This window comes from Glandiceps talaboti, chromosome 23 (assembly GCF_964340395.1).
Source record: "Glandiceps talaboti chromosome 23, keGlaTala1.1, whole genome shotgun sequence".
Lineage (NCBI taxonomy): Eukaryota > Metazoa > Hemichordata > Enteropneusta > Spengelidae > Glandiceps > Glandiceps talaboti.
The window spans coordinates 14,178,546-14,201,677 of NC_135571.1; the positions used below are offsets into that span (position 1 = coordinate 14,178,546).

General features: G+C 35.3%; 2 protein-coding genes across 2 annotated transcripts in view; one reads left to right on the top strand and one right to left on the bottom strand.

Annotated features, from left to right (window-relative positions):
- Positions 1-5,416, top strand: part of LOC144452984 (uncharacterized) — a 6,903-nt gene extending 1,487 nt beyond the window's left edge. The window contains exons 2-6 of the mRNA XM_078144233.1: positions 1-694; positions 1,874-2,782; positions 3,167-3,254; positions 3,516-3,631; positions 4,832-5,416. The exon at positions 1-694 is cut by the window's left edge and continues 175 nt beyond it. Of these exons, the coding sequence (XP_078000359.1) occupies positions 1-694; positions 1,874-2,782; positions 3,167-3,254; positions 3,516-3,631; positions 4,832-4,888 (1,864 nt within the window). The 3' untranslated portion in view covers positions 4,889-5,416. The remainder of the gene's footprint in view (positions 695-1,873; positions 2,783-3,166; positions 3,255-3,515; positions 3,632-4,831) is intronic.
- Positions 5,417-7,255: 1,839 nt separating this feature from the next.
- On the bottom strand, positions 7,256-20,502 carry LOC144452576 (exostosin-2-like). Its single transcript, XM_078143687.1, has 10 exons — positions 20,401-20,502; positions 18,545-19,148; positions 16,014-16,220; positions 15,045-15,240; positions 13,917-14,056; positions 12,823-13,048; positions 12,067-12,250; positions 11,174-11,340; positions 9,187-9,330; positions 7,256-8,849 (listed from the first exon to the last, which is right to left on the bottom strand). The coding sequence occupies exons 2-10, from the start codon at positions 19,069-19,071 to the stop codon at positions 8,499-8,501; spliced, it is 2,142 nt and encodes a 713-aa protein (XP_077999813.1). The 5' UTR covers positions 19,072-19,148; positions 20,401-20,502; the 3' UTR covers positions 7,256-8,498.
- Between the last annotated feature and the right edge of the window lie 2,630 nt (positions 20,503-23,132).

The window sequence follows — 23,132 nt, forward strand, 5'->3', positions numbered from 1 at the left end:
AAATACTAAAATGGAACTATTAGACCGACAACAGACATACCTACGCCGATTATCAGTGCTACAGTCACAGACTGACTATATAGAAGGAGATGATGTACTGATGAGAGAACAACAGAAACCATTTGGTTTTGATACAATTGGTGATAGAGGTGTAGATTCCTACTTTAATGGACAATCAAGGCAAGTTTCACCTTATGGTGATTATGATGATAGATTAGATTATAATGGTGATGAACAGAAGTTTACTCTGCCTGACACAAGAGGTAATTATTATGACTCTGGAGAATACTATGCTGATGATGTTGTGAGACGAGATTATAAAGATGTCAGAGAAGATAACTTTGATGTGAGACAAGGTAACCATGGTGATATCTTTAATGATGTGAGACAAGATAACCATGGTAATAACTTTGATGATGTGAGACAAGGTAACCATAATGATAACTTTGATGATGTGAGACAAAGTAACCATGGTGATAACTTTAATGATGTGAGACAAGGTAACCATGGTGATAACTTTGATGATGTAAGACAGGATAAGTATAAAAGTGGACTTGTTGGACAACATGATTACAGTACAAGAACAGATCAGCATGAACATTATAAAGATGATTACATACCTGATGAGATTTATGACAGAAGTGACTTGAGAAGTTTTAGAGAAAACAGTACTCCACAGTATGACTCTTCATCTGTAAGTAATGTATCTAAATACATTCATTTCATTAGACATCACCCAACTGTACTGATGATCAGAATGTCATTTTAACAGCAGTGTGAACATTTCAACCTAGCTTTGAAGGTGCTGAAAAGTCTTCTCCTTATCACACTATCAAACTGACTTACATGTACATGTACCATTAATCTAACTTTCACATAATCAAACTGATAAAAGCATCTTGTGAATCTACATCTCAGGAACTCGTTATTTTTTTTTGTATCAATATTGTTTCTCTAAAATTGCTAGTAATTGTAAATGATGTAAAACCGTAAAATTGCTCTCCAGAACCAAAAATTTATGAAACTGTCTTTATTTCCATGAGTGGTTGGTGTTCCCCTTTAATACTTCTCTTCTTGAATATACCATGTATTTGTGACCTAGGGGGTTTTGTCACTACTCAACTAATGACTTACATGTATGAAGTGAGAGGGTCCCTTAGGTCACTAGTGTTTTCCTTTGCTGGATGAAGAAAAATAGTGGGCAATAGTATCAATTTGCAAAGGGTATAAAGTATGAAGTGTTGGGACTGTTGATATCATAGTACTTTGTAGGGAGTTTCTATACATTTGCTGCTACATATAATAGATAATGTCATCAGATCGTTTATAAGTTATATATACACAAATACTAGGTTTGAGTTCAGTTAATTACAAGTGATGGTTAAGTATACATCAGTAAGTAGAATACTGTGAGTACCTTTTAATTACAAGTGATGATTAAGTATACATCAGTAAGTAGAATACTGTGAGTACCTTTTAATTACAAGTGATGATTAAGTATACATCAGTAAGTAGAATATTGTGAGTACCTTTTAATTACAAGTGATAGTTAAGTATACATCAGTAAGTAGAATACATTGAGTACCTTTTAATTACAAGTGATGGCCAAGTATACATCAGTAAGTAGAATACATTGAGTACCTCGTATATACTGAAAAAAAATTACATCCCAAAAAACTTATAAACTCAGTTTATGCCCCTTTAATAGATATTACCATACGTCTTTAACAACACTTATAATATAAGATGTACATGTAGATGTATAGCAAACTCTCTTTTGAATAGCTGATAGCACTTTCCAGATTATAAACTTTTATCAGTAATACATGTATGTTGTTTCATTTTGATCAGAGATGTGTATTTATATTGACAGTATGGTGCTGAAAGTAGAGAAAACCTCAGAAGACAAGACACAGATAGGAGACCATGGCGTGGAGATAGAGAGATACAAGACACAGACAGGGGACCATGGCGTGGAGATAGAGAGAGACAGCATGTCAGATCTAGAAGCAGAAGTGATTCAAGATCAGCCAACAGAAAGAGGAACAGATCCAGTGACAGGAAAGATGACAGATACAGTGATAGAACCCGAATCAGATCCAGTGAGAGGAGTGATGTCAGATCCAGTGAGAGGAGTGATGTCAGATCCAGTGAGAGGAGTGATGTCAGATCCAGTGACAGAACCAATTTGAAAGATGTGTACTCAAGGAGTAGTCGGGCTGAGACAGGTAGCAAAGACAGACCCAATGTCAGAGATGTGTACTCAAAGAGTAGTTGGGCTGAGACGGGTAGCAAAGACAGAACCAATGTTAGAGATATGTATTCAAAGGGTAGTAGGGCTGAGACGGGTAGCAAAGACAGACCCAATGTCAGAGATGTGTATTCAAAGGGTAGTAGGGCTGAGACGGGTAGCAAAGACAGACCCAATGTCAGAGATGTGTATTCAAAGGGTAGTAGGGCTGAGACGGGTAGCAAAGACAAAACCAATGTCAGAGATGTGTATTCAAAGAGTAGCAGGGCTGAGACGGGTAGCAAAGACAGAGCCAATGTTAGAGATGTGTACTCAAAGAGTAGTTGGGCTGAGACGGGTAACAAAGGAAGTATACATCAACAGCAAGGTAGAAGTGAACAGTCACTACATGCTACACAAGGAAGCAGGAAAGATATACGTAGAGAACAAGCTATGCTACGAAAAAGACAGGGAAGACACGATAAACAGACTACATCCGGAAAAAGACAGCGAAGACATGATGGAATGTCAAGACAACAGGACAAGAGATCAGTAAGTATTTTCATAACATTTTCACTAGTGTGTGTGTGTGTGTGTGTGTGTGTGTGTGTGTGTGTGTGTGTGTGTGTGTGTGTGTTTGTGTGCATGTGCGTTTATGTATGTATGTATGTATGTATGTATGTATGTATGTATGTATGTATGTACATGTATGTATGTGTGTGTATGTACATGTACGTACGTACGTATGTACGTACGTACGTACGTATGTATGTATGTATGTATGTATGTATGTATGTATGTATGTATGTATGTATGTATGTACAAGTATATGTGTATGATTGTATGTCTATCTGTGCAAATATGTAATTATTTAATAGTGTTCCTTGAATGCACTAAAAATTCTGATTGACATTGGCATTGACATTGTACCCATAGAGTACTTCAAGTAAAGGTCAAAGGAACAAATCAAGAGGTCATTCAAAAGACGATGATGACGAAGACATTGTGGTAGACCGACCTTTAGGTAGGATTATATTTGATAAATTACTTTTTTTTCTCTTTATACAACTTTAATCTCTAAAAGTATCACTCCCCCCCCCCCCCCCACTGACCTGCTACACAGTAACATGTCATATCACTCCCCCTCACCAGCCTGCTATAAATTTGGGTAGATCCATGTGTGAGGGTGCCCTATCAGGGTGTACCTTAGTTACAGACTAGGTGGGATACTGTCTTTCTTTCATCTAGCCATTGCTTTATTTTATGTATACACTATTAATTACAGGTGACAATTACATGGTGGAAGCTTTCTTTTGTACATTATGTGATGTTGTGTTATTGAAAGGAAGGGAAGAATTGGACGAACATTGTAGGACGAAATCACACTATATAGAATACCAGGTAGATAATTAACTTTATGTTCCACACTATATAGAATACCAGGTAGTTAATTAACTTTATGTTCCATTCTATATAGAATACCAGGTAGTTAATTAACTTTATGTTCCACACAATATAGAATACCAGGTAGTTAATTAACTTTATGTTCCACACTATATAGAATACCAGGTAGTTAATTAACTTTATGTGCCACACTATATAGAATACCGGGTAGTTAATTAACTTTATGTTCCACACTATATAGAATACCAGGTAGTTAATTAACTTTATGTTCCACACTATATAGAATACCAGGTAGTTAATTAACTTTATGATCCACACTATATAGAATACCAGGTAGTTAATTAACTTTATGTTCCACACTATATAGAATACCAGGTAGTTAATTAACTTTATGTTCCACACAATATAGAATACCAGGTAGTTCATTAACTTTATGTTCCACACTATATAGAATACCAGGTAGTTAATTAAATTTATGTTCCACACTATATAGAATACCAGGTAGTTAATTAACTTTATGTTCCACACAATATAGAATACCAGGTAGTTAATTAACTTTATGTTCCACACTATATAGAATACCAGGTAGTTAATTAACTTTATGTTCCACACTATATAGAATACCAGGTAGTTAATTAACTTTATGTTCCACACAATATAGAATACCAGGTAGTTAATTAACTTTATGTTCCACACTATATAGAATACCAGGTAGTTAATTAACTTTATGTGCCACACAATATAGAATACCAGGTAGTTAATTAACTTTATGTTCCACACAATATAGAATACCAGGTAGTTAATTAACTTTATTTTCCACACAATATAGAATACCAGGTAGTTAATTAACTTTATGTTCCACACAATATAGAATACCAGGTAGTTAATTAACTTTATGTTCCACACTATATAGAATACCAGGTAGTTCATTAACTTTATGTTCCATTCTATATAGAATACCAGGTAGTTAATTAACTTTATGTTTCACACAATATAGAATACCAGGTAGTTAATTAACTTTATGTTCCACTATTTCAAAATATGATTCCAGAGCAAGGGAAGAATGTTTTTGATTGTAATTATTGTCTTGGTGAATATACCATGAACTTTCAAGCTAACACTTGTCTGAACTTTTTATAAACACTAACACTTGTCTGAACTTTTTTTTACAAATTTTAACATTTGTCTTTCATACAGAAAAATAAAGGTGGAAAAGCTGGACAGAAAGACAGAGTGAAAGAAAGACGAAAGTGAGCAAGAAGAAAGAGATTTGTTTGTTAGTTTCAGTTACCATGGGAATACATAAACATTGACATTGATCATATAATGTGATATTGACCTGACACCGTACCATATGGACAGTGAACAGCAGTGCTCTCCTCTACAACCATAGCACTCTGGACACGTTGGTGTATAAGTGTTGTTACTCAAAATACTATTGTTAGAATGACCCAGCCTATACCAATACAAAATCTGCTAAAAACGAAAGTACTTGGCACTTGCTCGAGTGAGGGCGCTAACAGTATATATGCTGAAACACTTACAAGGGAGATCACTGATTTGTCTACACTACAATTTATGCAAGAACACTATACTTGAGTCATCAGTTTTTTCCTTTGAATATGCTGCTTAGTGGAACCATCATTCAAAATATGTATAATTTGTATCAATGATAGAATGTTACAATGTAATATTTACAGAGTGACATGGTTTATTTGATGTAGACAGACTTTTTAAGTAAATCTACTAGCTCTACATTGTATTTCAGTTATAACAAATAAACAGGTTTTTGTACTAATTAATCTGAGGTCTGTTTCATTTGCCTTCTTTGCAACATTTTACCGATATATCACAGTTTGATATATAACGTGTAGTAGCTCAAGTCTCTCTGTGTGTGTGTGTATGTGTGTGTGTCTGTCTGTCTGTCTGTCTGTCTGTCTGTACCCGTGTTGTTACGTCACAATGTACATTTGTAATATATATATATATAGTGTGAGTACCCCTGTGTTGTTATGTCACAATGTAATATAAATATATAGTGTGGGTACCCCTGTGTTGTCAGTATAGTGTGGGTACCCCTGCGTTGTCAGTATAGTGTGGGTACCCCTGTGTTGTCAATATAGTGTGGGTACCCCTGTGTTGTTACGTCACAATGTATTAGAAATATATAGTGTGGGTACCCCTGTGTTGTTACGTCACAATGTACATTTGTAATATAAATATATAGTGTGGGTACCCCTGTGTTGTTACATCACAATGTAATATAAGTATATAGTGTGGGTACCCCTGTGTTGTTATGTCACAATGTAATATACGTATATAGTGTGGGTACCCCTGTGTTGTTATGTCACAATGTAATATAAGTATATAGTGTGGGTACCCCTGTGTTGTTACATCACAATGTACTAAAAATATATAGTGTGGGTACCCCTGTGTTGTTATGTCACAATGTAATATAAATATATAGTGTGGGTACCCCTGTGTTGTTACATCACAATGTAATAAAAATATATAGTGTGGGTACCCCTGTGTTGTTATGTCACAATGTAATATAAATATATAGTGTGGTTACCCCTGTGTTGTTACATCACAATGTAATATAAGTATATAGTGTGGGTACCCCTGTGTTGTTAGGTCACAATGTAATAAAAATATATAGTGTGGGTACCCCTGTGTTGTTTTGTCACAATGTAATAAAAATATATAGTGTGGGTACCCCTGTGTTGTTACATCACAATGTAATATAAATATATAGTGTGGGTACCCCTGTGTTGTTACGTCACAATGTAATATAAGTATATAGTGTGGGTACCCCTGTGTTGTTAGGTCACAATGTAATATAAGTATATAGTGTGGGTACCCCTGTGTTGTTAGGTCACAATGTAATATAAATATATAGTGTGGGTACCCCTGTGTTGTTATGTCACAATGTTATATAAATATATAGTGTGCGTACCCCTGTGTTGTTATGTCACAATGTAATATAAATATATAGTGTGGGTACCCCTGTGTTGTTATGTCACAATGTAATATAAGTATATAGTGTGGGTACCCCTGTGTTGTTACATCACAATGTAATATAAGTATATAGTGTGGGTACCCCTGTGTTGTTAGGTCACAATGTAATATAAATATATAGTGTGGGTACCCCTGTGTTGTTACGTCACAATGTAATATAAGTATATAGTGTGGGTACCCCTGTGTTGTTACGTCACAATGTAATATTAGTATATAGTGTGGGTACCCCTGTGTTGTTATGTCACAATGTAATATTAGTATATAGTGTGGGTACCCCTGTGTTGTTATGTCACAATGTAATATTAGTATATAGTGTGGGTACCCCTGTGTTGTTATGTCACAATGTAATATTAGTATATAGTGTGGGTACCCCTGTGTTGTTATGTCACAATGTAATATTAGTATATAGTGTGGGTACCCCTGTGTTGTTACATCACCACTAATAAGGAAAGGCTGGGTTTTTTATAAATGTAGTTATTTTTGTTATTTTAGATACTGATAATGTTATCTTTACTGCACTACAATGTCCATAGTTTACATATTTGTATTAGTTTGAATTAGAATAACATTTACTTAAAGTCTACATATCAGTCAAATCTGATTATTGTATAATTGATTTTTTTTTTATTTTGATAAAAAAGAATATTAATTACATTCCTGAATTCAGTTTTGGTAACCAAGACAACAGTAGTTGTGGTTATAAACAGCTGAACAGATTGTTTAAAATAGTGATTGACTAAATTCAGTATCTTGGTAACCATGACTACATTATGTTTACAAACAGTGTGAAAGATGATTGACTATTGTGAAGTGAATATTTCCCATGATGCATCATTCAATATGGTGGTTTGTAAGAATGTTTTGTTCCTGGCGATAAATGATCTGATTTCCTTTGAAGTCTGGTATTGAGAGCCTTGTTACTATGGCAACTACACTGATTTTCTTTGAAGTCTTCACTATGGAAACTGAAGTAATGGTATTGAGAGCCTTGTTACTATGGCAACTACACTAGTTTTCTTTGAAGTCTGATCACTATGGAAACTGAAGTAATGATCTTTTAGATCCTTGTTACAATGTGGTTTATCCAATATACATGTAGATTATCTGTCATCACAAGAACTCACATAGTTGGTTCTCTTTTTAAAAAAAAAGAATATTAAAGCAAAAGTTTGACATTTGCAAAACCACTAATATGAACCAGCTGTGTTATAAGTTACTACTACATGTATATATTTCAGTAAATATCATATAATATCAAATTTAAACTTATTAACTTATGCAGAGCAGCAATACAAGTTGTTGTTTTTATAAAAGTTACAATATATTGGCTTATACAAGTTTTGCCAACAAAACACACATAAATGTACTAATTTGCTTCACTAAAAAAACTGTAAAATAAGTTTTGAAAATAAATATGTTTTGAAGACAGTTTGTGTTATGTAATATACACCAAACATTCACTTGGTATTTTTTATAAATCTGACATCAAACTTTTTAAGTGCTTCTTACTAACATCAAGTGTAAATTCACCTTGCATACTAACTTTTCATTGACTCAATACAGGCACATCGAATGTACGACTGCATTTGTCTTTAATAACGCTTCCCTAAAACTGACACTCTGAGAGATAAAGTCTACCATGTCACTTTTTTCAGTATTGCTATAATTTGTTCTCAATAAGAAGTATTCCCAATGGTCATGTATCTTGCAATAGTAATGTTTATGGTCAAACATCAGCAGAGCGCCATCAAGTGTTGATACATAAACTTCTTTTGTTTTTTCAACATGTTTCCATTGCATTGTCTGAGTGCAGCTTTATACCCTGTTATTGTACATCCATTACGAATTACAGACTTCCAACATCTCGAAATCTTTTCAATTCTTCTGGGAAAGGATCCTTGTAGAGAACGGGATCTGCCCTGAATTCCACCGTCTTCAATGGCATTCTTCCATAGATTTCAGCAAATCTTGTAATACACTCTGATCTTTCAACCATGTGTGACTGATCGGCTGATATTATTTGTTCTCCGGTACATTCAGGACATTTGAACTTTTTACGTGGAGTGACCTTGATGGGTGATTTACCAGTGTAGTTGGAGACAATGAAATTCATCGCTATATCTTCACAGTTCATATGTTCATCTACCCAGTTCTTTATGTTGCCAGGCATAGTGTTGGTATATAGATGACTGAAATACTGCAATTAAAATAAAAATACATCTTTTTATTACTAACTTATTGGAGAGCTAAACACTTGCTTCCTGACTGGGTTAATATCTGCTAGCTCAGTTTTAACACTAACATGTCAACACAAGTGATGACATAGACACATGTAGTAATGATGTAGAACAACACAAGTGATGACATAGACACATGTAGTAATGATGTAGAACAACACAAGTGATGACATAGACATGTGTACAGTAGTAATGATGTAGAACAACACAAGTAATGACATAGACACATGTAGTAATGATGTAGAACAACACAAGTGATGACATCATACAGAAGAGAGACAAAGAAGTTAAATATACCTTGTGATAAAATGAAGCACCAGTTAAAACCATGGAAATGTCATTGGTCCATTCAGATTCATATTTCCATTTGCCAGTTTCATCATCCCAAAGATGGAGTCTTCCGGGATATCCAACTAATCTGTCTGGGAATTCTCTCCACACCTGATAATATTTATAGTGAATTGTAACAAATGTAAGTACCAATTACAAACACATCTTTTTGACTAGAATATACAACTGGAGACTATTTCATAAACTGCAGGATAGAGGTGTACCTAGTTTTATTGTCAGAATTTAGTTTACTGGTTTCGGCATCAAGAGTTTTGTATCAGATGGGGCTCTGTTTTGTCTGAGCGTTTTCCTATCTGTAACCGTGTTAGACAAGGTGGCATTATCCCCTCGTCTTTTTACGGTGAATATTGATAATTTGAGTAGCTCACTAGCTGGGACTAAGATTTGTTGTCACATTGGAGGTAAATGTATCAACCATCTCCTGTATACTGATAATATTGTTTTGATATGTCCGTCAGTTAAGTGTCTTAATAGTCTCTTAAAAACATCTTGTAAATATGCCATGCAGCATGATATTATTTTCAATCCTCAGAAGACTACAAATAAAGCAGAAGTTTTAACCAGACTTGGACTTGTCCTTTTATTCAAACTCAAGTTATGCCATACTCAAGTCTATCTGTGTTGAAAAGTTTATCATACCATATCACTGTAGTTGGACTGATACTTATTTGTACTACTTGCCTATCTGTTATATCACCTAAGATTTAATATTTTGAACATTCCCAAGGTGAAGTACAAAAATACCGCGTTACCATTTGTAAATAGGCATTCGTATTTAGGTGTTATTATGAATTCTGAGGGTGATGACAATGACGATATGATACATCAAATGAAATCATTTTATGCCAAGGCTAACTCACTTATCCATAATTTTTCAAATTGTTCATATTCTGTTAAATATACTCTATTTCAAGCTTATTGTTCGTCCATGTACTGTTCTCATATTTGGAGTGTACATGTATATACGAAAAATTGTTTCAATGATGTTCGTTTTGCGTACAACAATGCTCTTAGAATATTGCTTGACTTAAAGAGGCATGTCAGTATTTCTAACACATTTGTACATAGATACATCATGACATTCAAGAGCAAACAGCGCCCTCTACGCTTGAAATTTCATTTTACATTTTAAGAGAATAACAATACTTTCATTACAGCATCATTATTTGATTTTGTGATTTTTAAACAGTAAATTTTGGGAAAGATTTTTGATGGATTGTTTTTAATTGTATTGTAAAGAGTTTCTTTTGTTCTTTTTTAAAAACATTTATGGTGTATTTGAAATAAAATTATAATTATTATTTAATAATTCTTACAATTTTTACAATTTAGCCAGTTTTCACAAAAATAGTACAGGCCAATTCAGAAAAGTTGTAGGCCAACCAGTAAACAAGGATTTATAAATAGACATGGCTAAAGATTGTTAAAAAGTAGATGGCCATGGGTAAGGTTGTAGCCAACTAAATGGTTGTAGATGGCCATGAGTGAGGAAGCAGCCAACTAAACAGTTACTGACCAGTACTTATAGTAATCACACTGTCTTCATTTCATCTTTCAGTCACTAAATCCCCTTGCAATTACATTTGAAGAGTTTATCATTCAATTCATAGACTCAAGGCAAATCCAAACTAGCTCAAAGCCAAACTCAAGTTCATTACTGGTAAGCCATACGTACCTCAAAGCCAAACTCAAGTTCATTACTGGTAAGACATACGTACCTCAAAGCCAAACTCAAGTTTATTACTGGTAAGCCATACGTACCTCAAAGCCAAACTCAAGTTCATTACTGGTAAGACATACGTACCTCAAAGCCAAACTCAAGTTCATTACTGGTAAGCCATACGTACCTCAAAGCCAAACTCAAGTTCATTACTGGTAAGACATACATACCTCAAAGCCAAACTCAAGTTCATTACTGGTAAGACATACATACCTCAAAGCCAAACTCAAGTTCATCTGGTGTTAACATAATGATGTCATCATCGATGGCTAACACTGCTTCTGTTTCAATTTCATCATATGGATAGAATCTGTTACTTAGTTTGTTTTCTTTAGTCTGTACAACCTTCAGTGGTTTGTTGATCTTAGGCCACTCTGCAGCTATGGTAACAAGAAAATCAAGATGGATTAAGCCACTGCCAACATTTAACTTACAGAGTGAACTTGTTTTGACAGACTCTCAGTTATTGAAAAGGTCAAACAATATATCTCATATATTTGAAGACATCATCTCCAACTCTCATGTGCTGAGATGTTTACAATAAGGTCCAATCATTACTGGCAATTAGTTTAGTAATGATGGTGTATGCTACCCATAGTGTATGACATTTGTACCAGGTTTGGTTCATATTAAGTTGTGGGTGTTAGAGATATGGTTGTCTACACATGGAGAAACATGACTCACTAGCAGACATGGGTTATTCCTACAATCATCTCCAAGGTATGTCCAGTGAGGAATGTAAAGGCTTCTAGCCTCTTCCTGAAAACCAATACTTTTGACAAATCATTCTACACATTGATGTCAGCTTAGTATTTACCTCTAGAGGGAACTATTCATCGTGAAAGGTCAATGGTGGTGTTTTCAACTGGTTATTCCAGACAACCAACACTTTGGACAAACTCGGTGTCTGACTGATTTCACCACTGACTTGTACCTCTAGAGGGAGCTACTCACTGTGAAAGGTCTATTGTACTTACCAGGTGGTGGTGTTTTCAACTGGTTATTCCAGACAACAAACACTTTGGACAAACTTGATGTGACTGATTTCACCACTGACTTGTACCTCTAGAGGGAGCTATTCACTGTGAAAGGTCTATTGTACTTACCAGGTGGTGGTGTTTTCAACTGATTATTCCAGACAACCAATACTTTGGACAAACTCGGTGTCTGACTGATTTCCATGATGACTTTAAACAGACTATCTACTCTGTCATAGGTTAGAATGACAGCTGTGAAGCCCTGTGATCTGGGTGGTATTAGTGGTAAGAACAATGGACTTGTTACTCCAGGCTGTAAAAAGACAACAATGTACATTTTGAATAAGATAAGGGGTAAGAACAATGGACTTGTTACTCCAGGCTGTAAAAAGACAATAATGAACGTTTTCAATAAGATATCTTGTAATGTAAGGGTTTTATGGATTTAGTAAATCACTGAATTATGAAACCTAGATATTAAATTCCAATGAAACAATTTAGACTAATATAATAGCCAATCATTATAATGTGGCTATATGGATGAGAATTGTGGTATTTATTTTGGATTTTTAAATTTACACAATAATTGTTTCCTACTTGAAAAATCAATGTGAAAAAACATTGACCAAGTCTGTTTTTTGAACTCAGTACATTGTAAAAAGCAAACAATGTGTAAAAAGTTAGTTATTTTATTTACGAACATACGTACAATACCAAACATTTTATATATTTATTAATCTTTTACAATTTACTGAGTTACAAACACAGACTTGGTCAATGTTGTTTCACATAGATGGTTCAAGTAGAAAGCCGTGATAAAATTGTTGTGTAAATTTAAAAATCCCAAATGGAAATGACAATAAAGTGAACTTGTGATTGACTTACATCTGGCTGTGGAACATTCCATTCTTCATAGGTGGCACCAGCATAAGGGAAGACTCTGTCATTGATAACTTTTAGTGTTGTCAAGGTGATTGCAGTCATAGAACTGAAGTAGGTATTCCAGAAAAATTTGACTTGTTTTCTCATGCTGCTGACACCAGCTGGTGAAATACTTCTCAGAATTGACGGTATTTGGTCTAGATCTTCTTCGTTCAAAACAATAGCAGCTCTACAGAGATAAAATATCATCTTAAAAATATGTACTAAAGAGTACTTGCATCGGTACACATGTACACCAGTGGTAGTTGCACTGCAGTACAATACTGAAAACATTATTGCATACCTGCATGTACTTGATATGCAAATGAGGATGTGACCGTTTGTTATACACGGAAACACAAGATCTCATAGCACCATTTTTAAGAAAATTTGTTTGTTTTGGATGAACATATGAAATAATAACATAACCCCATGCCATGTGGGAGCCAATGTGGGTACTCAGGGTATTTGCACTTATGCTTGCAGTGTTTTCTGCTGCACTTATGCTTGCTACACTTGTAGAAGTATGTCTGTAGAGAACACTGCAAACACTCATACAAATACACCAAGTACACCACACTTGTTCCGGTATACATGTACAATTTATTGCATTGTATAAAATTCTTATTTAATCATCACCACGAATATCATTTCAATGTATGGTCTTGTATCATGTCTTCTATACAATTGTCAATTCGTATATCACCATGGGTTACATTTTATATTGTATCAATCTGAGATGCATGTGACTGTCATTTATATTAAGGTGGCCATACGGATATTTATTTTGGATTTTAATCTTAAGACAACTCTACTATGTTTGTCTACTTGAAAAGACAATGTGAAATGGCATCAACTAAGTCTGTGTTTGTAACTCAGTAAATTACAAAACATGCTATGCTAAATGTTATTAATCCAATTCATTTGTTTACTTTCCCTGTTTGTAACTGGTTCCATTTGTCAATGCTTTGATGTCAGCAGTTATATTTAAAAGAATCAATTGGGCAAATCATTGTTTAAGGTTGATGTAATAGAGTGGATCAAATTGAGATAATTACCTTTTCCAATCCAAGACATCAGAGAATGGCATAACATATGTATCACTCAGTACCACAGGTATACAACCTGCTTTTAATGCATCACTTAGGGCTGTCTGACCGAGACGAGCTCCTCGTAACACAACACAAAATGTAGCTTCCTGCAAACAAACAAACAAAAGAAATTACTTTGAAATTGATCTATTTATATTTGTAAACATTGACAAATCACACCATGTATATTCACAGAATTCATTTAAACACATGATTATACCAGAGATTACAATGTACTTGTACTAGTGTGAGCACATACTAGTTCTATTTGCACCACAGTGCAATACTGAAAACATTATTGCATACATTGTACCTGTATGCAAATGTTATGCAAATGTTGATGTGATTGTTCATTCTACACAAAAGTGTGTGATCACATAGTGTCATTTTTACAGCAATTTGTTGTTTTACGATAAACATATGTAATAATAACAGAACCCCATGTTGTTTGAGTGCCAGTGTGGGTACTCAGGGGTATTTGCACTCATGCTTGCAACGTTTTCTACTGCACTTTCACTCGCTATGCTCTTGAAAGTACGAACAGAGAGAACACTGCAAGCACTCATGCAATTACCCCAAGTACGCCACACTTGCAATCACACATCATTGAGTACTGTCATATGTACACAGTGTAAGAATTATTACATGCCTCATTGTATACATGAAATCTTATTATTACATGCCTCATTGTACACATGAAATCTTATTATTACATGCCTCAATGTACACATGAAATATCATTATTACATGCCTCAATGTACACATGAAATCTCATTATTACATGCTTCGATGTACACATGAAATCTCATTATTACATGCCTCGATGTACACATGAAATCTCTCATTATTACATGCCTCAATGTACACATGAAATCTCATTATTACATGCTTCGATGTACACATGAAATCTCATTATTACATGCCTCGATGTACACATGAAATCTCTCATTATTACATGCCTCAATGTACACATGAAATCTCATTATTACATGCCTCAATGTACACATGAAATCTCATTATTACTGGAATTCACTTATTTACTGTGATAACCACAGAGGGCGCTATTCATGGGCAAGAGAAAAGTAACAGACAAACCTGCAGTATTTGTGGATACTGGAATTCATGGAGACCATGACACATTTTGTGCATTGGCAAGATCTCTTCAGTTGTGGAGTGACATTGATCTAATACCAGTATGTTTTCACTCTCCATTGCCATGCTATTCAGTTGATGTCTGAAGTCAGAATGAATTCCAACTTGTGCTGACACAGCCAGGAATCTTCTGATATAGCTACAAAATTAAACAGAGAGGATGTCAAGTGTGATGCAACTGTTACAACTGTGGACATCAGACTGTGGAAGAACAGAAAATGTTACAATCAGAAAGTAAAACAAATGAATTGGTTTAATAACACTTGGCACAGCATGTTAGAAGTACAGAGACTTGTATTACACACCATGGTTTGACAACAACAGTTTTATGGCTTCTCTATGTGTGCATGAAATGCCAGGGGAACAGGAAATTTGTTTGCGAACGTGAATTATTATGTAAAATGGCCACAAAGCTGTTCTTATCAAATGATGGAATGTAATGTAAGTCAGTGTACTGCCAATATGCTATGCCAAGTGTTATTAGTCCAATTCAGTTGTTTACTTTTCCTTGTTTGTGTAATAGGTTCCGTTTGTCCATGGTTTGATGTCGGCAGTTGTATAATCGCCAGGGCTGATTTTTTCATATCTGACTATAGTATCCTCCATTCTACACTGGTTAATTGTTTGTCCAAAAACAACAAACATACAGCTAGTTTCATATTATCCCATCAGATGTACATCCATTACAGATTAGAAGAATACTTTACAATGTCTTTTTAAGTTGATGTCAGTTTCCGCATCCACTATTTCTTGCGAGACTTCACAATTTTCATGATTTTATTTTATTTTTTCTCAAATACAATAAACAAGGTTTACGGTCGACAGTGAAAACTAGGTGGCGGTCAAGTAACTGGAACCAAACAATTCATTTTTTAGGCCTTATGTGTTGCGAAGTTTGTATGTAAAACTAACCTGTCAGGTCTATCTGGTAGATCTACATGTGCTACCAATGGGTTATAGACCGGTATACTGATATCATATGCCTGTCTGTACGTCCAGGTAGAGAATCCACCACCAGCTAAGATTGCTTTCCCTCTATGTACATCTAATGCTGTGTTGTAATCAGGTACACTGCCTGGTAACATGTTGAATAGGAGGTGATTACGCCCATCATTCCATCTGGAAAGAAAAAAATCTTTCAATAAGGTGGGTTGTACGCAGGTAGAAATCAAAGCTTACTGATATTTGTTACATTGTATAAAATCAAACAAAAGAAATGATAAACACTGTCACACATACAATGCACACTGTACTGTCAGTCACACTGTCACACATACAATGCACACTGCACTGTCAGTCACACTGTCACACATACAATGCACACTGCACTGTCAGTCACTCACACATACAATGCACACTGCACTGTCAGTCACACTGTCACACATACAATGCACATTGCACTGTCAGTCACACTGTCACACATACAATGCACACTGCAGTGTCAGTCATATCACACTGTCACACATACAATGCACACTGCACTGTCAGTCACACTGTCACACATACAATGCACACTGCACTGTCAGTCACACTGTCACACATACAATGCACACTACACTGTCAGTCACACTGTCACACATACAATGCACACTGCACTGTCAGTCACACTGTCACACATACAATGCACACTGCACTGTCAGCCACACTGTCACACATACAATGCACACTGCACTGTCAGTCACACTCACACATACAATGCACACTGCACTGTCAGTCACACTGTCACACATACAATGCACACTGCACTGTCAGTCACTCACACATACAATGCACACTGCACTGTCAGTCACACTGTCACACATACAATGCACATTGCACTGTCAGTCACACTGTCACACATACAATGCACACTGCAGTGTCAGTCATATCACACTGTCACACATACAATGCACACTGCACTGTCAGTCACACTGTCACACATACAATGCACACTGCACTGTCAGTCACACTGTCACACATACAATGCACACTACACTGTCAGTCACACTGTCACACATACAATGCACACTGCACTGTCAGTCACACTGTCACACATACAATGCACACTGCACTGTCAGCCACACTGTCACACATACAATGCACACTGCACTGTCAGTCACACTGTCACACATACAATGCACATTGCACTGTCAGTCACACTGTCACACATACAATGCACACTGCAGTGTCAGTCATATCACACTGTCACACATACAATGCACACTGCACTGTCAGTCACACTGTCACACATACAATGCACACTGCACTGTCAGTCACACTGTCACACATACAATGCACACTACACTGTCAGTCACACTGTCACACATACAATGCACACTGCACTGTCAGTCACACTGTCACACATACAATGCACACTGCACTGTCAGCCACACTGTCACACATACAATGCACACTGCACTGTCAGTCACACTCACACATACAATGCACACTGCACTGTCAGTCAAACTGTTATTCTAACTGGAAAATTTTAATGATGTCATTTCATTGCGTTGTTGCTGTTGAAGTCCAGTTGCCTTTTTATCGACCAAGTTGAAGGTGAGTCACTTTTTACAAATTTTGTATACTGTGATTTGACTGTATTGGTGTTGTTACAGGCAGCAAGTATTCCCTGCACTAGATGTACATGTACGAATACTGGAACACTTTCTTACAAATATGTTTTAGTACCATCTCATAAACAAAATTCCTATTTCAGAAAATGTCTAAATGTTTTTAAGTGGTCAAAAGGCATTAGCATTGATATTACATAATAGTTGGTAGCAAATCCACTTTCAGGGAGGGACTCCGATATTCTAGTTTCAAAGTACACTTAGATGTTATTCACAATATTTTTCTTCATTCAGCCACTGGGGTAAAATACAAATGACCTAAGGGGCCTTTGCCACTACAACGAGTTGCTAGATGAGTAGTGACAACCATTAGGTCACTATGATTTTCTGGCTGAATGAAGACAAATATTGGAGAATAACACAATTATACCAGTGTCAGTAATATCAAAATTGAATCAGTAAAAGTAATGGTAATTTTGAATGTTTTGACTCATACTTTCGAACACAGCAGAACAAGTGATGTAGACATGCATTGTCGTGACATAGACATGCGTTGTCGTGATGTAGAACAAGCAAAGTATACATATGTACATGTATATGCCATCTTTTTTTATATTCAACTTGGCTTGTGTGTGGTATAATGTAGAACATAATGAAGTAAAGTGGTCATTAGTTTTTAAATAATGTTGTGTGAAAAATACATACACAGAAGACACATTGGTATCATTTCAACAATCACTGACACAATACATCAATATCTACAGCTGTACATAATAAAATTATTGTCATTGTATCAATTTGACTCAATAGAAAACTCGCAATCAAAAGTTGGCTTTGACGACAAATGATAACAGGTGGGATGATTGAACTGTTCTATTTATCATTCTGACTTACCTTGATAACTGTGCTAACACCTGTGCTGTTTCATGTAGTCTTAGAGAGTTTTGATTCAATAAATCAATGGCTGGAATAAACAGGCATGCCTTGCTGGGATCTGTTGTCAAATACGGACTCTCAGATATTGCTGTCAATATTTCATGGAACTCTTTTGATATCGGATTTGTGATTGGAACACTGTTTTCATCAACATATTTCCCCATTGGATAAATGTAAACACTAATATGTTTAGTGTCATAATTACAATGGTATACATCAAAACATGTATGGAAATGACATCCAAGGTCACCCTTCTCTGGGATAGGTAGGTCTGTACTTATTGTTACTTCAGGAAGTTGTTCTACATTCCTCGGCATAAACACTTTACTTTCTTCTTCTGCATCCATGGAATGTGGTAAAAACTGAAATAATCCTGTAGAGATTAGTCCCAATAATATCATTGTAAATAAAAAGATGTAATATGTCTGGTATTTCATCTTTAACCGTGGACCACGAACTGATTTTTTGTTTCCGTTCGGATACATTTTATTTCAGATGAACTCTGCAATAAACAACAGATGATTGCTGCTTTGTTTCTCTTCTTTACAACAGAAGTCAAACTCTGTAACAAGAAAAGATTGAGATAGAAATAAATATATATATTCCCATAATAATTGTGAGGTGTCATTTTTACAGTATCTTTTATCTAACTTTTGCCTTTGCTTCTACAATACATCATGGAGTTATGATGGTTAGAGTGGCTGGCTTAGAATCTACTGGTTGCAGGTTGTGGAGTTATGATCATATGGTTAGAGTAACTGACTTGGAATCTGCAGGTGACACGTTGTGGAGTCATGATGGTTGAATGGTTAGAGTGGCCGACTTGGAATCTGCAGGTGACAATTTTCAGCCCCTGCATGTACGCTGTCATTTGTTTGTGAATGACTAAATTCCTTGGGCAAGATTTAAATCAAAACTGTGCCCTAACCCAGCTGTATAATTGGGGACCTGAGATTGCAATGTGAATATAAGCTGCAATGGATTGTTTGCTCCCCTGGGCCTGGGGGAGTTGTTGAAGTATGAAGGGACATTATGCCATTATGTACCTGTAGATCTGTGCCAGGGGTAATAAGAGTAAAGCACTTAAAGCAAAGTGTGGGAAAGCATATAAAAACTATATGTAAAATAATGTAAGCACTGGGGTGCTTTTGTTTTTATGAAGTTTCATCTGTCATACAGTTTCCCATGTTATATTCTAAAACAGAAATAGCACAAGGTACATTACCATACTTCATGATTGCATAGACTTCCATAGAGTATACAATAATCCTATCTGGGATCCTCATAACTGTATAATTTGCATGTACATCCAAAATCATTTTACAATTTACTACACACTCAGTAGTATTTATAATTCCAGAATTTAACAATCTGAGACCAGTCTCAGTTTGCCAGTCTCAGAATATTATCGATAATTTATTGTATTCAGGAACATATCCCTGTGTTGTAGCCTGTAGGTTAGGTACCCGTACGATACCATTATGGTGGGTTTTTCTGTCATAGTAAACATAATTTGAAACCACTACCATTTCTATATCTCTAATTTGTCACACCATCCTGTATCAAAATTCGGCAGATTCCTGAAGAAGACGTGTGAAAGGTGTTACCGGTAAGTGCAGACCATATCCAGGAACCAGTTTGACAAACCGGAAGTAATCAGACTATTGACAGTATCGGGACGGCATATACCTCCATATTTCCCTGTTCATGAGTTGGTCTAATGTCCCACTGTCATATTTACCGTATATTCATCACCGAATTGCCATTTTATGAACAAGGGGCTGAGAATGTGACTAAGTATATCTTATACTTACACCGATCACATATCATTGTACAAACGTGCGAGCCATTTCACTTCAAATCAAGCACCGTTTCACCAAACAGTCCACACTTACGACCTCCGTACAAAATGGCGAAGTACACAAATGCGCATGTGCCGTTTTAATATAAACAATCTAACATATGCATAATAAAATGGGAAAGCGACTATTTAACTAGACATGAACCAGTCCAACGATTCATAGATTATTATTTATTATATTTACTTTACATCATTGAAATCGAAAATTGTATTTAGCTTCGATCGAGTCGGTCAACACGCGAACTAATTTTCAGAGAAAACAATTTATTTAGTATTTATTTTATAGACCAAAATTCAATAAATAGTCAAAATAAAAAGATTAAGTAAAGGACAAGATTTCCGTTGCTGTGGATATATCTCTCGTTATTTATGATTTAATTTATTTTATTAATGTTTTGAATTCCAAAATAAATCGAATTAGTGGTCAAAACTCCGAGTTATTTTTTCGAAGTCATGTACTGATATTTTCAGATTTATTCAGTGTTATCGGTTTCAGCTCAATGAAGATGCGGCGAGTTGCATCTATGTTCAATCGAGTTGCCGGCCACAGTGTGATTATGGATGATCTATACCTGAGAATACTTTCGTGGCATTTGTGACTACCTCCACACTAATTTTACCCTGTATTGCTCACGGTAAACCTTACAGAGAGCTAACACTATGCCTGGACTAGTGGCGTTTCGTCGTCGATGGGCGGTTGGAAGCGACGATCTTGTTATTTCGGCTGGGTTTACTCTGATCATTCATATCGTCTGGTACGTACTTAACACATTATCATTTAGTATGCATTCACATACATTTGTTATTTTACATGTTGGGTGAATTTTAAGATTACAAACACATCCCTTATGATGCCCATTAATTCTGTACCTGGTTTTGTCTAGTTTCATTAAAATTTCAAGGAGAATATTATATCAGAAATGTAGGCAGGTACGAACCAATTTTTACTGAATTACGTTCAATCAATTTTTGATAAGTGGTCATGTATGTCGATCGTGTGCAATTTGTCAAAGTGTACACTGTCCAGGTACAGATCTATGTTGTCTGTTACGTCAGGTACTCTTACCCTAGGCAGGTGTCTACATTATGCAACATTAAGGCCATAAATTCTATGTGTCGGCCAGCATTTGGTAGTCGAACCAGTCGTAAAACCATCAATAAATGTTCAAAACGTATGTCCTTTTGTAAAATTTTGAATGGAATTAGAAAGGCGCGAAATATTAGCAGTGACTTGCCACACCCCCGTCTATGGCCCCCAACCTCATTTATCAACTTATAACGGTAGAGCATGTTGCTAATTGCATCGCGATTTGTGAAACAATAACAATGATTTCTTTTCATTATCCTGTTATGTAAAATCGTTTATAAAGACAGCCTTTTAATGATGTCACTATGTGTTAATTAAGCGATGCTGTCATAAACAATACACTGATTCAGTTTAGGATCAACTCCCCATCACTTACCTGTGCATTAGTCTATTCTGATAAGAAAACTAATCAATTTTTGAGAACGAACACTTGATTTTAATGAAGCTTTATATTTCCATAGTTGACTGTTTTTACTGAGCCAGATTTCAGTCTCCTTTTTTTAATGCCGACGTAACCTGATGCCCAAGTATTACAATTATAGAGAACACATTAAATACCGCCCACAGCATTTTAACATCTGAGGTCGTCAGTTGTGTTGTGCTATTAATAGTAGTCTGCAAATACAACAAGCTAGATGTAGGCATCTGTTAAACACTTCACTATATCATTTTCCTATATCAAATTCTCAGTTATAATTTATTGTCACAGTTTCTCTGATTTTGGACAAATATATGAAATAAAGTGTTAATTTGTTTTTTTACATAATTATTGAAATATGTATATCATTATTAACATAAATTTGACTATCTATGAAATAATTGGTTTTTATTACAATTTATTTATTTTCCAACTTTGCTTAAGACTAAATGGCAAAATGTAAATTTATAAATACATTTTCAAATTTTGACCAGTATAAAAATGATGTTGACTATATGGTCATACACATAGTAATGATCTCAATGTGATAATTTTCATCCGTTTAATTAAGATCCTAGAAAAATTCCTGTTTCCCAGCAACCATTGCTATGGTCACTGTTTATTAATTATTTTCATTTAAAATACTGGGACAGGTTAATAGAGCTAATAATGATTTTGTACTCAGGTGAAAATTTCATCTTGATAAATCTGTTCTAGGGTAATGTTAATTAGTGTTCATATAGGCTTCCAGTGTTGTCCAGGTTAACATATTTTAAGATATAATATAATATATAATATAATATAGAGTGTATTTCACAATACCGTGTAGCTTTTCTGTTTTGATACAACCACACAGAAACCAATAAGAAACTGGACATGCTAAGATAGCAAGATTGAATGAATACAGTTTCTTGCTACATTTTGTCTAAGTGAAATGAACTTTACATGCCAACATACAGACATCAAATCAACACCGCAGCGAACATTTCCATGCCTTCATCGGGTATTTGCTACTAAGAAAAACAGTGGCACCCAAATGTCTGCATGTAGTTGCAGTACGTTGAAATGGTTTATTTCATTCAGACTAAATGTAGCAAAAAATGAGATCTTGCTATCAAAGTGTGGCATATCCAGTTTCTTATTGGTTTCTGCATGGTTGTATATCAAACAGAAAAGCTGA